General features: G+C 34.4%; 1 protein-coding gene and 1 pseudogene across 3 annotated transcripts in view; both read left to right on the top strand.

Moving 5' to 3' along the window:
• Positions 1–13,748, top strand: part of Papolg (poly(A) polymerase gamma) — a 37,048-nt gene extending 23,300 nt beyond the window's left edge. The window contains exons 12-23 of one of the 3 annotated variants that reach the window (XR_006149167.1): positions 323–407; positions 2,594–2,647; positions 4,326–4,445; positions 4,871–4,980; positions 6,907–7,028; positions 7,279–7,451; positions 7,779–7,867; positions 7,946–8,166; positions 9,040–9,105; positions 9,511–9,567; positions 11,592–11,785; positions 13,079–13,748. Coding sequence is in view for 2 of the 3 variants with exons in the window: in XM_042691201.1 (XP_042547135.1) it covers positions 323–407; positions 2,594–2,647; positions 4,326–4,445; positions 4,871–4,980; positions 6,907–7,028; positions 7,279–7,451; positions 7,779–7,867; positions 7,946–8,166; positions 9,040–9,105; positions 9,511–9,567; positions 11,592–11,690 (1,196 nt within the window). In the remaining variant the exon portion in view is untranslated. Of the gene's footprint in view, positions 1–322; positions 408–2,593; positions 2,648–4,325; positions 4,446–4,870; positions 4,981–6,906; positions 7,029–7,278; positions 7,452–7,778; positions 7,868–7,945; positions 8,167–9,039; positions 9,106–9,510; positions 9,568–11,591 lie in introns of all 3 variants that reach the window. The other 2 variants (XM_042691201.1, XM_042691202.1) reach the window with 2 other exon arrangements.
• LOC122117464 lies at positions 674–2,199 on the top strand (annotated as a pseudogene).
• Positions 13,749–16,180: the final 2,432 nt, after the last annotated feature.

Raw genomic sequence — 16,180 nt, 5'->3', positions numbered from 1 at the left:
AGCCTCCTGAGTAGCTAGGATTATAGGCGTGAGCCACCGGCGCCCGGCTAGAAAAGAGGTGGAAGTGTAAGTAGGATCAAGTCTAGGCTGGCACAGTCATAAAATTGAGATTCTACTTCAAAGAGAACCAGAGAAAAAAGACTGGGCATGTGGCTCAACTGGTTGAGTAATTTCCTGCTAATATGAAGCCCTGAATTCAAACCCCAGTTTTGCTGGAGTGTGGTAGGAGGTATGTGATTTTCTGTTGAGGTTAGGATAAAGTAATATACATGTTGCTCAAGTTTCAAAAATCGGACATGTTTCTCTTAATGTTTTTGTTTAGGTCTTGCAGTTACAGATGAAATTCTTCAAGGGAAATCAGATTGGTCCAAACTACTTGAGCCACCAAATTTCTTTCAGAAATATAGGTATTTGAAATTTTGTCTTGTGTGTATGCATGTATAAGCCATTTACTGTATTTTAAGCCAAAACATACTTTTAAAGATGTTTCTCACAAATTAAGGAACTCTTAATTACAAGTAACAAAAAAATCCTTACTTTACCTATTGAAAAGCACTATAACTAATGGATTCCAGAGTTATTGGTTTTCAGTTCTTCTAAAGTACACTGTTATTTAATATGCAAAGCTTTTATAAAAAAAATACTAGAGCTAGCTTTTCCTGTAGGAGCCGCAGGGATGAGAGGAACATCACCCTCTACTCTCCTTTCCATGGCATGTACTCGGCCCATTACCAGTGTACTTCGGAAAAGAGGAGTCATCTGGCAAAAATGTCACTTTACCTGCCATGTTTAAGGCTCTCATTTGACCAGATATTGTAAACTATGTTCATACGAACTTGCATAAAAACAGCAGGCACCCCTATGCTGTCAGTGAGTTAGCAGGTCATCAGACCAGTGCTGAGTCTAAGAGTACAGGTAGAACTATGGCTCATATTCCCAGATTGTGAGGTGGTGGGACCCACCACTGTTGGGCCAGGGGTGCCTTTGGAAATATGTGTCAAGGAGGTCATATTTCCACCAACCAAAACCTGGTGTTAGCAACCCAGAAGCAGTATGTCATCTGTTCTGCCCTGGCTGTCTCAGCATTACCAGCTTTGGTCATGTCTAAAGGTCATCAAACTGAGGAAGTTCCTGAACTTCCTTTGGTAGTCAAAGATGAAGTTGAAGGTTACAAGAAAACCATAGAGACTGGGCTGGGAAGGTGGCTCAGTGGTAGAGCGCTTGCCTTGCATGCCTGAGGCCCTGGGTTCAATTCCTCAGCACCACATAAGTAAAAAGAAAAAACCCGGAAGTGGCGCTGTGACTCAATTGGTAGAGCGCTAGCCTTGAGCTGAAGAGCTGAAGGACAGTGCCTAGGCCCAGAGTTCAGGCCCCACGACCAGACCCAAAAAAAAAAAAAAAAAAAAACACCATAGAGACTGTTTTGTTTCTTAAGAAACTGAAAGCCTAGAATGACATCAAAAAGGTCTATACCTCTCAGCAAATGAGTGTGGGCAAGGGCAAATGAGAAACTGTCAGTAGAACCAGCGCAAGGCCTTCAGGAACATTCCTGGAATTACTTTGCTTAATGTAAGCAAACAGAACCTTTTAAAACTTGCTCCTAGTGGCCATGTGGGGTGTTTCTGCATTTGGACTGAAAGTGCTTTCTGGAAATTTGAATGAATTGTATGGCACTTGATATAAAGCTGTTTCAAGAGTAACTGTGACCTCCCTCTGTGCAAGATGATCAATAAAGATTTCAGCAGAACCTTGCAAAGTCCAGAGATCCGAAGAGCCCTTACAGAATCATGCAAGAAGATTCATTGCAGAAGAAGAACCTGCTGAAAAACCTGAGAATCATGTTGAAATTGAACCCATATGCAAAGAACTCCAGAACACCATTCTTTGCCACACAAGAAATCCCAAAATCTAAGTGAAGAAAGCAGCAGCACTCACAGCCAAATTAGATGAAAAGGCAGCTGCAGAAAAGGGAGCTTGAGAGAAGAAGCCTATGGTGAGTAAGAAAGGAATGAAGGCTGCTGATGTTAAAAAGCAGAAGCAGCCTTAGGGGAAAAGGCAGCTGCTACCAAGAAACCAACAGCTGAAAAGAAACTTACCACAGAAGAAAAGAAGCCTGCTACATAAACTGTTAAAATCTATTTAATGACATAAAGGCCAAATAGTATGGAACAGCTTAGTTGAATAAAGACCGGATCAAAGATGCAGTGAGAAACATTTAAAGAAAAAAAATCTAGTTATTTCCTGAAATGGTACACAAGCCTTGAAGAAGGCTACTTTTGGCTACATTTAGAGTTAATAAATGATAGGTGACAGCTATTACTTACATTTTGTAAGCAAGTAGAGAATAATAGAAATCCTAAGTGGTAATAGAGTTTCTTTATTCTACAAGTAGATTCCAGTATTAAGGATTTTACTTAATTATAAGGTGCAAAATTTTGTGAAAATTAGAACATACTTGCATTTTCTTAAACTGCATGCTTGTGATACTCTTCTCATTAGAAAGAAGGAAATATGAATGATGGAAAAATAGTCTTAATAGTTTGTTTCTGTTGTTTATTTTGTTTTTCTGATTGTTACTGCACATTCTTCACAGACATTATATAGTATTGACTGCCAGTGCATCAACAGAAGAACACCATCTAGAATGGTAAGCTTACATTTCAAATTCTTTGCCTGTGCCTAGTTATTAATAATTTATTTATATGGTGCTTTATCACTTAAAGCAGTTTTTTTTACTGGTTTTCATATTATTTATCTTATTGGTGACATGTACATGTACATGTCCATGGAGCATTCAGGGACTACAAAATGTTATCACATTTGTATTTCAGAATCATGTGGGACCTGAGGTATCTTTACATATGTACAGATCATGCTTATTGCTTTCAGATGAGACTAAGCAAAATTTTGAAGTAGTCTGAATGATCCTGACACCCCGTTTCTTCATTTTATCATTGTTTTGTCCAAAACTCAAGACATTTTGTATATCCTTTTTTTTTTTTTTTCTTTTTCTTTGTGCCATTCTTTGGGCTTGAATTCAGGGCCTGGGCACTGTCCCTGAGCTTTTGTGCTCAAGGTAAGCATTCTACCACTTGAGCCACAGCTCTACTTCTAGCTTTTGGGTGGTTAATTGGAGATAAGATTCCCATAGACTTTCCTGCCCTGCTTGGCTTCAAACCATGATTCCCAGATCTCAGCATCTTGAGTAGGTAAGATTACAGCCATGAGCCACCTGCACCTGGCTTGTATAAATCCTTTTAATTTAAGAGACAGTTGAATTAGAAAACAGATAAGACATGTTTAGGACCTAGTAGCAGCATATCCATTCTAGTGAAATCTAAACTTGTTCCTTCTAATATAGTCACATACCTGGACCAGCTATTAAGCCACCAGAGATAGTTATACTTTTCTTGGGTCTGACTTTAGGGGAAAAAAAAGCATAATACTGTCCTACTGTTACTCCAAAGATTTAATCCTGTTTCATTGATAATAATTCTTTTACTGAAACAGTATTTAATATGTCTAGGTTGGCTCAAGTTTTAGTGGAACACAAGAATGTTTGTTCAATAATATGTTGTCTGACTATTTCCATGCTTCACAACAAAGTTGAATAGTTAAGACAGAGACAAGCTTAAAATATTCAGTATTTGGCCCTTCACAGAAAAACATTGCCAATTTTCATTTAGCTAACACTACAATAACTCAGATATATACGTATGCTTTTATATACATATATATGCTTATATATGTGTGTATAAATATATGTATATATGTCACTATATACATGTTGAAGCATACAATGTTGTAAGCTTTTTCTGTTTTAGAAAATTTTAGTGTTCTTGACCTTATTTTACTTCATAAAGTCACTAGTAAATTTGACAGTCACATTTAAGTGAGGTAGAAAATGACATTGAAGCAATCTGATGAAATTTTTTCCAATGTCTGATTTGAATTTTGTGCAAAACATACTGATTTCATAAATTTATGTTCCAGTTGTTAGCAACATAAAACTTCAAAATAGAAAAAAAGATTGAAGATCAAATTAACCAAAATTTTTGTTCATGCCCAATCAAGATTTATAGTCTTACCAAGACAGACAGGGTATTTTAGATTGACGCATGCTTTGTGTAGATCAGTTTTTCTAAAAACACACAAAAACTTATTAAATTTATCACTTGGTTGGTATTTTGAAGAGTACCTACTATAATTGGGCTAGCTTTTTTTAATAAATGTAAGTTTTCATAGTTGATATGCTGTTTGATTTACTTCAATGTGGTTTCCAATTTTGATGTGGTCATAAGAAAAATCTTGCCTGTTTGTTTTAGGGTTGGATTAGTAGAGTCTAAAATCCGTGTACTTGTTGGAAACTTGGAACGGAATGAATTTATTACTCTTGCCCATGTGAATCCCCAGTCATTTCCAGGAAATAAGGAACACCATAAAGAGTAAGTTGATTTTAATACGGTGTTTCTTAAACAATGTTATTAGCATATACATTATTTCAGATTAGTTGTGAGATTGTCATTAAAAAAGGCCTTGACAGGGGAGGATGTAGTACATGTTTGTGTAAGTGACCATTGGTGAAAAATGAGTATGTACTACTTCAATAGCCAATAGACTCCAGCACCTCCATTACAATATTTAGAGCATCTATAAAAATATATTCAGAGAGTCATTTTCAGGGCCACTTAATCCTCGTTAGACCAATACAGAGTATCAGTGATCTGGATGGTAATTTTTAAGAATATGGCCAAATCACTGAAATCTCTATTAATGAGATAGAGACATTAGTAACTAAGTTTTAATTACCAAATAGCATCTGTAAAATTATAAAAACAATTAATGGAAATTCTTAAATTTTACTTTATAGCAACAATTACGTATCAATGTGGTTCCTCGGGATAATTTTTCGGAGAGTAGAAAATGCAGAAAGTGTTAACATAGACTTGACATATGATATACAGTCATTTACTGATACAGGTAAGATTTTGTCATCATAGAACTGTGATTCTCAACTTTGGCTGTAACTCAGCATCATCTGTCTAGGATCTAGCTGGCTATATATTTTCAAGTCCCACAATTGGTTAAACGAAACAGTGTATCCATATTGTGGAGATCTGTGCTACTGTTAAAATAATGAAAAGCATGATTATGCAATTGCTAAGACATATTATGGGAATTGTAGAACTATATATCTAGTGTGCTTCCATATATTTAAAGGGAAAACACACACACACACACACACACACACACACACACACATGTTTACTTAAAATGTGTAGAACACCTCAGAAAGGATACTTAATTTAAAAAAATAAAATAAAAAGCATGGCAAAGGCAGTTGCTTCTAGGTTAGGGAACCAGCCAATGTGTCCAAGGAACGGGGTGAGGAGACTTCTGTAAATACTCAAACTCTTTTGAGTTTTGTACCATTTAACTGTATTACCTGTTTTAAGCAGAAAGAAAACAAATTCCACAGGTGATTCTGTATGTGTGCACAGCCAGGGATTGTAATCACAGTCATAAAGATGACTTGATTTTTGTTTTTTTATATGAAAAAAAATCAATAGTCTTACTTGAATACATTTCAATGATAAGAATATCTTTCACAGCTCCCTAGAACATTTTAATCATTTATAAATTTAGGCTTGTATTAATCTGGAATAGTATACTCCCCGACAGTTACTATTAGTTCATCTGAGTTTCTAGCCTTTTCGGAACTAGCCTTCATATTTATCATGATAATATATTTCCCTAAGCTTCAGCTTAAAACTGCTAAATTATACTTTGGAAGAAGAACTCAGTATCTGCAGTTTGAACAAGCACTGCTGATCATTATAAGTAATCTACAATAAAAACATAGATATACATTTTTCCACTTTAATTAGAACTCAGTTTTTTCAAAAAGGTGGTTAAGATACTCTATTTAACAATAGAATTCTAAAACATTGTGTTCCAGATGTGGAAAATTGTGGTGTAAAGGATTAAATAATTGACCATTTTCACAAGTAATTGTTATGCAAAACAAGCCTCAGCGTCCCTGCTTTCAGAGCACTTATTTTCTAATTGAGTATTCACAGTTAAAATATATTAATCTGTGTAAGAATTAATATAACTGGCCCATAGCAAGTTATAAGAAGCACTATAGAATGAGAATTTAGAGCTATTTGTATTATGATCCAGGCAAGGTGTTCAGGCCTGTTGATTCACCTTTTTCCACCTATACTAAAAATATATCTATAAAGTTTTTGGAATCTTAGATTCTGTGATTGATGTGAGCTACAAAAGTAAAAGAAACAACATGGAAGAGGGAGAACTGTTATTTGCATCTTGGATATTTGGTGTAAGAATTAGTTTTTTAATTTATACTTTTTAAAAGTATCTTTCAAGTAGTTGTACAGAGGAGCTTGCCATTTAACAAAGCAACAAAATGAATACAATCTATCTTGGTCAAAGTCACAACTGTCAACATTCTTACCCATCCCTCCCCTACCCACCTCTTCCCTTACTCTTAATTTTGTAGGATATATATTGGATTTTTCTGCATTTTCCTCCTCTTCTCCTGAGAATTAGCTTTGCCTTGGGCAAATAATTAGGAGAAGAGTTTCCCTTTGGGGAAAATTAATAAGTCAAGATTTGGAGAAAGCTTTTGGGGGAAAAGTACTGTCTTCTGTTTATTTTGTTAACAAGCTTTGATTATGGGAAAGTCTTAATAAGATGAAACAGGTAGAACTAGTCAATTCTTGAATAGGATTGTGGCATGATGAAAGTGTTTTTGAAATACTTGTAAGACATGTATCAGTATTTGTATATGTGTTGGGGGAAATACTGAAGGTATATGCACGCCAGAAAAAGAGAACTTCTTGATTCAGAAGTTTCCCATTTAACATATTTACATTGTTACAGTGTACAGACAGGCAAACAATATAAACATGCTGAAGGATGGAATGAAAATTGAAGCAACTCATGTAAAAAAAAAACAACTTCATCACTACCTTCCAGCAGAGATTCTTCAAAAGAAGAAAAAGGTGAATTTATAATCTTAACTCACTCTCATAGTTCCACTCATGCAAATGATCTTGGGACCACATTTTAATTTATATATTTTCCAAATCTATTGAGAAAAAGAGAAAAGATGTAGACAATTCAGTCTTAGGACTAAAATCTTTAGCTTCAGTAATCACAAGAGATAATTTGCTTAAATGCACTTTAGAATTAAAGCTAGACTTTTTATTCTTAGGTGCTGTTTGAAATTCTAATAACTGTTCTTTCTTTCAGCAAAGTCTCTCTGATGTCAGTCGAAGTTCAGGTGGATGTCAATCCAAAAGATTATCTCTGGATAGCAGTTGTCTGGATAGCTCCAGAGATACTGACAATGGAACACCTTTTAATTCTCCATTGTCTACAAACAAACCTTCCAAACCAGATAGCCCTCCTGGAGAAACAGAAAGGTGTGTATATCAAAATACTACTTTCAGTCTCCTGTTCAGTTATTTATGAATAGTAGGGACTTTTCCATAACTTGGCTAAGTACTTGACAACCTGTTGTAGAGCTGTGGGAGAGAACATGAGGTTCAGAGCATGTAGGAATCAAGTATAAAGAAACAGATTTTGTGCTTAGATTTTTCTGCTAATTCTCATTGAGACCTCTACCTTTCTCTCCCTTTCCTTCATTGAATAAAATAACAGTACTAGAAAGAAGTAATTCTATGTTTAAAGCTTTTAAAAATAAGGAACATTTAAATCATTTAATGATTATCATTTGACACTTTTATTAGGACTAGTGCTGAGCCTGCTAGTATAATTGTGGAGAAGCCATTGCATGTCCCACCAGCTCAAGGACTATCTATTCCAGTCATTGGTGCAAGTAGGTATCTAAGCTTCCATTATTAATTATTTAATTTCACAAATATTTAATTATTAAAATTGTTTTTCTCCTTTTCAGAGGTTGACTCTACGGTAAAAGCTGTATCGACCCCAGCTGTGTGTACCATTCCTACTGTAGTAGGACGAAATGTCATTCCTAGAATCACAACATCCCACAACCCTACCCAGGGACAACCACATCTAAATGGAATGTCAAATATAGCTAAGAATCTTATACCCAAAAGATCCCATTCCCCGTCCATAGATGGAACTTCTAAGAGGTTGAAAGATATAGAAAAGGTAAAGTTAAAACTTCAGTAGTGAGTCTATACGTTTTATGTTAAAGTGATAGTAGAAAAACTCAAATTTGCTGTACATATTTTAGTTTTCCATAAGAAGTTGACTTTAGAGGACAATATTTATTGTTATCTTTAATTCAAATTACTGATGGGTCTGAATTTTTATTTATTTTGTTTTTGGTGCCCATCCTGGATGCTGAGAACTTAGAGGCTTAGGTGTTGTTCCTGAGATTTTATGCTCAAGGTTAGTGCTCTACCACTTGAGCCGCAATTCCACTTTCCTTTTTTGGTAGTTAATTGGAGATAAGAGTCTTAGAAACTTTGGCTGCAATGCTTGGTAAGAAATGTATACATTATCCTGCCCATGTAATTGTAACCCCTCTGTACAGTATGTTCTCAAATAAAATAAAATTAAATTAAAAAAAAAAGAGTCTTACAAACTTTAAACCTGATTGGCTTCCACCCACAGTCCTCAGATCTCAGCCTCTTGGGTAGCTAGAATTACAACTGTGAGCCATTGGCACCGGCTGAATATTTTAATGATTGATCTAAGTTTCTCCTCAATTCACACAAAAGTCACTATTGCTAACCCAATTATGTCATTTCTTGAATATTAGGTATTTCCAGTAGGGGGTAGCAAAACTTTTTTTTTTTTCCTTAGACTGAATTGATTTTAAAATTAAAATGTAAAATTTTAAATGTAAAATTTTAAATTAAAATGTAAAAATTAAGAACAGTGGTTAAATTCATTCTAATTTAAATTGTAATAAATTAAATTTTAGTAGTTTTTGGTTATAATTTCCCAGTTTACATAAATTTCTATGATCTTTGCAGATACATAATAGCAACTTTCTTTTAATGTTTATCATCTTAGTTTATTCGACTTGAATCAGCATTTAAGGACCCCCGTGTTGCTGAAGAGAGAACAGGAAAATCAGTGGTAAATACATTAATAATATGTTTTTAGAATATTTACTTTTAAAGATTAGAAAAGCACTTTTAACTGTTCACCAGTGGCTGATTTACTAAATAGTAATCCTAGCTACGTAGGAAGGCTGAGATCTGAGAATCACAGTTTGAACCCAGCCCACTCAGGGATCCTCTTATCTTTAGTTAACCACCAAATGGCCAGAAGTGGAACTGTGGCTCAAGGGGCAGAATGTCAGCTTCTAGTGAAAAAGCTAAGGGACAACGCCTATGCCCTGAGTTCAAGCCCTAATACTAACACAATAAAATACTTTAGAAAGCAAGTCAGATCAGGTCTGTCAAGTTTTCATTATGCTTTAAGTATCAGTGTGTTGCATATAGTAAAGTTTAAACTTGTATATAATTACTCTTTTCTTAGGATACTATTGGAGGAGAATCTATGCCTATTCCAACTATTGATACATCACGTAAAAAGGTAATAAGTCTTATTACATAGGTTAAAATGAATTAAAAAAGGCATATTAAGAGCCTAACATGGGAAAACAAAAAACAATAACAACAAAAAACCTTTGTCCCTGTTCTCAAGTCCTAGTAGTATATTTACCCTTAAGGTTGGAGGTAGCAAACAAATTGTATAGTCTTGAACATTCATACATCAAAGGGAGAGTAGCTTAAAAAGGCATCATGATTTCTTTATATTCATTCCTGTTTTTTGTTTCTAATTTTTTTGGGTTTCTTTTGTTGTTGTTTTTGTGCAGGTCCTGCTTTAACTGAGATCCTAGACTATGCCTTAGCTTTTTTGCTCAAAACTAGCACTATACCACTTGACCCACAGCTCTACTTCCAATTTTTTTGGTGCTTAATTGGAGATAAGAGTCTATGGACTTTCTTGCCCAGGCTGGCTTCAAATGGTGATCCTTGGATCTCAGCTTCCTGAGTAGCCAGGATTACAGACATGAGCCACTGGTGCCAGCCCCTACCTTGTTTTTATTTATCTGTAGAGGAATACTTGGTTACTAAGAACAGGAGTTTCTTACAGAAATGAAAACTTAGCTTTTGTTCTGTACACTATTGTCAAATGAAGCATTATTTCATTTGAATATTAGAAATCATACACATTAGTGTTTGGAGGAACCACATGTTCAAAAAGCCAGGCATTGGTAACTTGTGGAGCCTGGTGGCTGGTTCAAGCCCCACAACCTTCAAAAAATGTAAATAAGCAAAAATTTTAAAGCATAAGCTGGACAGGTGGCACATATTCATAGGCCCAGCTGTTCTGGAGATAAGAGGATCATAGTTCAAAGCCAGCCTGGGCAAGAAAGTGCATGAGACTCTTAACCACTAAAAAGCCAGAAGTAGAACTGTGGCCCAAATGGTAGAGTAATAGCCTTGAGCGAAACTATTACCCTATCAGGTTCCCCAGGCTATATTATTGGCCCTTATAAAGCAGAACAATAGCCTCATAGTCTATCAGTTACAGAATTTGTAAACACAAGATTGAGTGACAAAAAAATGTTGGTATATAACTATACTAATTATATGTAAGAAAAAACTGAGGTACATATTAAAATATAAAGATGAAATATCATGTTTCGGCTTTAAAGTATTTCAAATATAAAGAGTAAGTATCTATCACACAAGTCATGGGACTTGACCTCTGGGCCTGGGCACTGTCCCTGAGCTCTTCAGCTCAAGGCAGGCACTCTGCCACTTGAGCCACAGCACCACTTCCAGTTTTCTGGTTAATTGGAAATAAGAGTCTCACAGATTTTCCTGCATGGCCTGGTTTTGAACTGCTATCTTCAGATCTCAGCCTCCTGAGTATCAGCTAGGATTACAGGCATGAGCCATTGGCACCTGGCACAAAATTAATTTTTTAGGAGTCTTTGTTTCTCAGTTTCTTAGATTTGCTTTTCTTATATAATTATTTTAGTGTTCTCAGAATTCCTCACACAGTAAAGTCACCTAGCCAGACTTCAGAAAAGTTATCTCAAAATTGGGTTAGTGTTCTCCATGAATGTATTATAGACACTAGTTGAGGGCTATAACTTGGCTATTAAGCCTTCCTTTGAAACATTTTTCATTTTTCATTTTCATTTCATGCCTATGTGTTTCCTGTTCTATCATCATGAGCTTCCTATTTCTCAATGCCATCCTCTAGCATAAAGGTGGCAACACTGGAGGTTTATTTATGCATTTTTAAATCCAGGAATGGTGATTGAGTTAACTAAGTCCTTTTTCCTGTTTATATTCGTACCCATGCTGCTTCCCTTGTCCCTGTTCCTGCTTTTTAACTTTTTAACTATTTTAAAAGTTTCAAAAGCAAGAAATGTGAACATCAGAAAGAAGTACTTAAAACACACTTTAATATTTAGGAGCTTAAGAGATAAAAAAGAAAAACACCTTAAGAATAAGTCTGTGGCTGATTTATTAGATTAATTTTGTGTGTGTAGATAGATAGATACTCGTTAACCATTTTTTTCTGTTTCTTTTTAATAGAGACTACCCAGTAAAGAACTACCAGATTCATCATCTCCAGTTCCAGCGAATAACATACGTGTTATCAAAAATTCCATTCGATTGACCCTTAATCGGTAAAAGCAGTATCTCCTCACTTATGTGAACATGCAGTCAGATAGTGGCATAGGTGCAGCTACTCTTCAAAGTAGAAATGGCTGCCATCCATAAAATAGGTGAGTTACAGTCTTCAGTCTAACAACCTTGAAGTGGTTTTTGAACTCACTTTGACCTGCAGATGCTGTAGCATTCCCTCACTGATTGCTACACACACTCCTATGAGGATCACCTGCTACCAGATTGTCATCTACAACATGCATTTGGAGGTTTTACTGCCTTAACTTTTTGTTTGTTTCTCTGTTATGGGAGCCAGTTCTTGGCCACTTGGACACTGTTATAAAAAGTCCTGAACCATTTTTTTTTTTTTAAGTCTTATGTTGTAATCATTGTATAATGCTAAAAAAGCAGAAAACAAAAAAAAAATTCTCTTGTAATTTTCTAAGTATTAATGTGTTTACTTTAACATTGATGCCAATTTGTGAAACCTGAGATTATAATGAATGTGAGATAATTTTTTTGCTTTTCTCATTTGTGTAGATGTACTGTCCTGTTGTTTTAAATTATTATTTTCCAGATTGGCATATGGAATATTTATTTTTTTGTACTTTTCTGTCCAAATATTTGCATCATTACCAGGGAGATTAGTCCAGTGATTACAAAAGAGTTGGACACCATAAATTCTCTATTTTTTGCCTCCCATGGAGGCCCTAAAAATGCATCTTTATTAAAAATCAAAATGTAACCAGGATACTGAAAGTCAGTATATGAATGGTGAAATTATTCCATATCCTATTTCATGCCATTCTTGTTAATTGGTATTTTATATTGAGGAACAACTCATTTTACCATCAGTGATAAGATATCTTTAAGTATGGCCAACTTGTATTTTTTTAGGTATAAAATTCACTCAGCATGATAATACTGACCATAACTTACCCCACAACTCCACCAACAGTTTCTTCAAAGACTAGGCATGCAGAAATAAGCAGTGGAATTTATTGAAACCTAAAGGCATTTTTGGATGACACTGTTACCAACCATCAATTGGCTCAGGTCCTTTGTAATTTTTATTTAACTATGAGTTGTCCTTTTTTACACTGCTTTTTTCAGTGCATTTCTTAATATTTTTTAAGTTTCATGAATGCATGCTGTTTATTAAAATCCATAACCATGTAATTCTTGTAATATGTTGATTCAGTGTTTTGTAAATGAAGTCGTATGTATTTTCAGAGTATTTTTGTATGTACTGTAAGATACATCTTTTCAAAGAGAAACGTTTAAAATCTTTACTGTCTATCTTTAGTCTAATTTTTTAATGTGCATTATACTTGAATTATATTTAAAATGAAAATTTATAGAATCACAGTCAGGAGTGCCAGAATATATTAACTTCTTCATCTCTTATCCAGCAGTTAGTAGGTCCAGCAGGAAAAACACAAGTGGTACATTTTGTGAGGGGGAAATACCTGGATGTTTGCTTTATTGGACTCATGGGATGCCATCTAGTTCATGCAGGTACAGAAATCTGTTTTACTTGCAAACCCTTTACCTTTGAGTTTAAGTTCTTGAATTCAGGTTGTCAGAGTGTAGTATTATCTCTTTTCCACTCCTTTTTCTTGACCCCAAAGTCTCTGATGTGAAAATTCTTACGTTTTAACTTTTACAAAGGAAACATAAAGAAACGAAGTAAAGAAAAGCAATGAAAAAAAAAGATTGTTCTACTATTCATTTTTTACACAGCAGCAAAAGACAAGAATGAAATCTCATCACAAAGATACAGCTTCTGTTTAGTCAACCTCTTTCTTAAATTCAGATATTTTGAATTTGTTCTATAAGTACTGTATTTGAACAAAAGTAAACCTAGGACCTAATAATTGTCATATAACTTTGAATTCTGAAAAATTATTTGGTAATGGATTTGATTAAATTTTATATTTTTGATACATATACATTTGTATATTTCGTATCCTCTGCTTTTAAATCAGCCTTTACAGTCTCTTAAGAATTCTTTATGTATCCGTAAGGATACTGTTTTGGAGTGATGAGTTTTTTCTTCAGGAATAAAACAAGTCTAGTCCTATACTATCATAGAGTCATTTCTCTTGGATTAAAGTTTCATTCACCATGCTATTCAGACATCGTCAATAATTGAACATCAGAATCATTAAAGACAATATTATTCGACCTACTTGCCAGCTTCTGAGTTAATCAGATGCTTTAGAGATGGTAGTTTGTTCTGAAAGGAAGTGTTTTCCTATAATGACCAGTAGAAAGGACTTTCATTACATTTCATTATCATAGTGGGAGGCCTGTTTAATTTGTTCCAAGTAAAAGGAGAAGATAGGGCGTAGAATTAAATGTTACATTCAGAAGTATTAACTACATGTGTTTCATACTTGTTTCAAGTGTGAAACTATAACTAGAAATATATTCTATGAACTCAGCCCATTCTTTAACATAGACACATGTTGTTTTCATAAAGTATTAATCTGCTCACTTTTAAGAAACTGGTTCTAGAAAATGGCATATATCAAAGGGAAAAAATAGTTATATGTTGCTTTAAACTTCAAAAACAATTTGAGACCAAAGGTACTATGATAACATCTTGTAAAACGGGGGCAGGAAAACAAATTTTCAAAGTTTATATTGGTGCTAAAAAAAGACTTTTTTCCCTTATGGCAGCCATTTATTAGTATTATTTAAATGCTTACTATGGTAACAGTGAAAATGGCAGTGTCAAAAGGGCTGAAGTTACTTTTCACTATGTTCTACAGTTTTGAAATAGGAAATCCTAACTTGAGGATCATGAATCTTTAGGAATTCCTTTGTATCATTATATATGTTTTTATTTATATGCAATTCTAGAGGGAAGTTCATAACTTTCATCAGTGACTCATGACCTCCAAAAGGGAAGGAGAGTAGGAACCACCAGAATTGAACAGTCCTAGAATATTAACAGTTTTCACCATTTGATTTCACTGCAGTATATTTCTAAAAATGTACTGTAGCTCTTAACTAATAAAAGGGGCTGGTACAGTTTCATAAACATCGTGTTTCTAAGGTTCTTTATAGACTTCAGATGAAAAGGCAATGTGGCCTGTGTATTGAAAAATGTTTATCGTTAGGTTTAGAAGTGTTCTCACGTTAACTTAGGTTCATTAACAAGGTCAAATGCAAGTGTCATAAATTTAACTGAAAGGTGGGCCAAGTGAATACCTTAGAGTAATTATTAGAAGTGGTAGGAAATAGAAGATCCTAATCCTTTGAGCTTAATAGCTTTAAAGTTCTCACTTGGTCCTCACAAGTTTATTCATTGTAGAACAGACTGAACAGATGAATAAATACAAATTCTTTAACTCTAAATATCTATTTTCATATAAATAAAATTGTATTTAACTAGACAACTACCTAATAAATTGTCCAAAGTGTATCATTTAAATCAGTTGTGAACAGAACAAATAATGTAGATAGATGATGGAAGGAAACCAGTGTCAATAGTGGTAATTATTTCCTTAGGGTTTTCTGAAAGAATTGTATAAGGTCCCCTCTCAAATTCCCTATATTTTTTCTGGAATAATTTTTATATAATCTTTTGAAACTAGTTGAATATAAAGTTATTCAGTTTATGGTAATTTTTAAGCTACTGCTACATTGTAGCAAAGACCCATGCAATTATTTTATAAACTACTTAGGATATCTTTATAAATGATACAACATCATCCCACAGTATTCTGTAAAATGAATGCAGCTGCTGTTGCTTTCTAGACAGCTGTTTATATAGTCCACAGTAATTTTTCCTGCCATTTATTTGAATTGTCTTATTTCTTAGTTGTACACATAAGCCTTATTTATCTGGAATAAGTAATCAAATAAACTTGCTTTGATAAATAGGTGATGGTTGAGTGATAATTGAGAGTAACTCAAAAGTACCAGAAGTCTTCATAATTTTTCCAACAATCAATTAGCTAGGTAATGTTACTTACTAACTTTCTAATATGGCAAAGGTCAGACTATTTGCCTTACCCAGAATTTCTCATTAAACATTTAATAGCAAGTAGTAACAGCAGTTTATATACCTGGCTCTTAAGTTTAAAGAAGTCTCAATGTCCTTTTAGATTATCTGACCACACTTTTCATGAATAGGTCACTTGAGGCATCTGTGTCAAATATTACAGTCAACTTTGTGGCCAACCTAAGCCAATCAGAAGCTTAATGGCTGGACACAGGTGCATTTAGCAATCAAGCCTAGGGTAATATTCCTAGAAGCACAGAGCCTGTTACATTATTATACCTCTTGGTAGCACATGCTGTCATCCTAGCTATGATAAACAAAAAGTAGGATTATGGTCCAGCTACTGCCCAGGGCAGGGAGCAATACCCTACCTCACAAAATAAAAGTGTGCAATGAAATTAAGAACAATATTAAAGTGTTTGCATTTTTACTGTTTAATCTTTCAGTTCTTTGTAAATTCAAGATATTAACCTGTCAAATATCTAGCAAGTATTTTCTC

Source organism: Dipodomys spectabilis, unplaced genomic scaffold, assembly GCF_019054845.1.
Source record: "Dipodomys spectabilis isolate Male_0828 unplaced genomic scaffold, ASM1905484v1 ptg000141l, whole genome shotgun sequence".
In the NCBI taxonomy this organism is placed as follows: Eukaryota; Metazoa; Chordata; class Mammalia; order Rodentia; family Heteromyidae; genus Dipodomys; species Dipodomys spectabilis.
The sequence above is the reverse complement of the archived record's forward strand: the minus strand, read 5'-3'. Positions and strand labels throughout refer to the sequence as shown.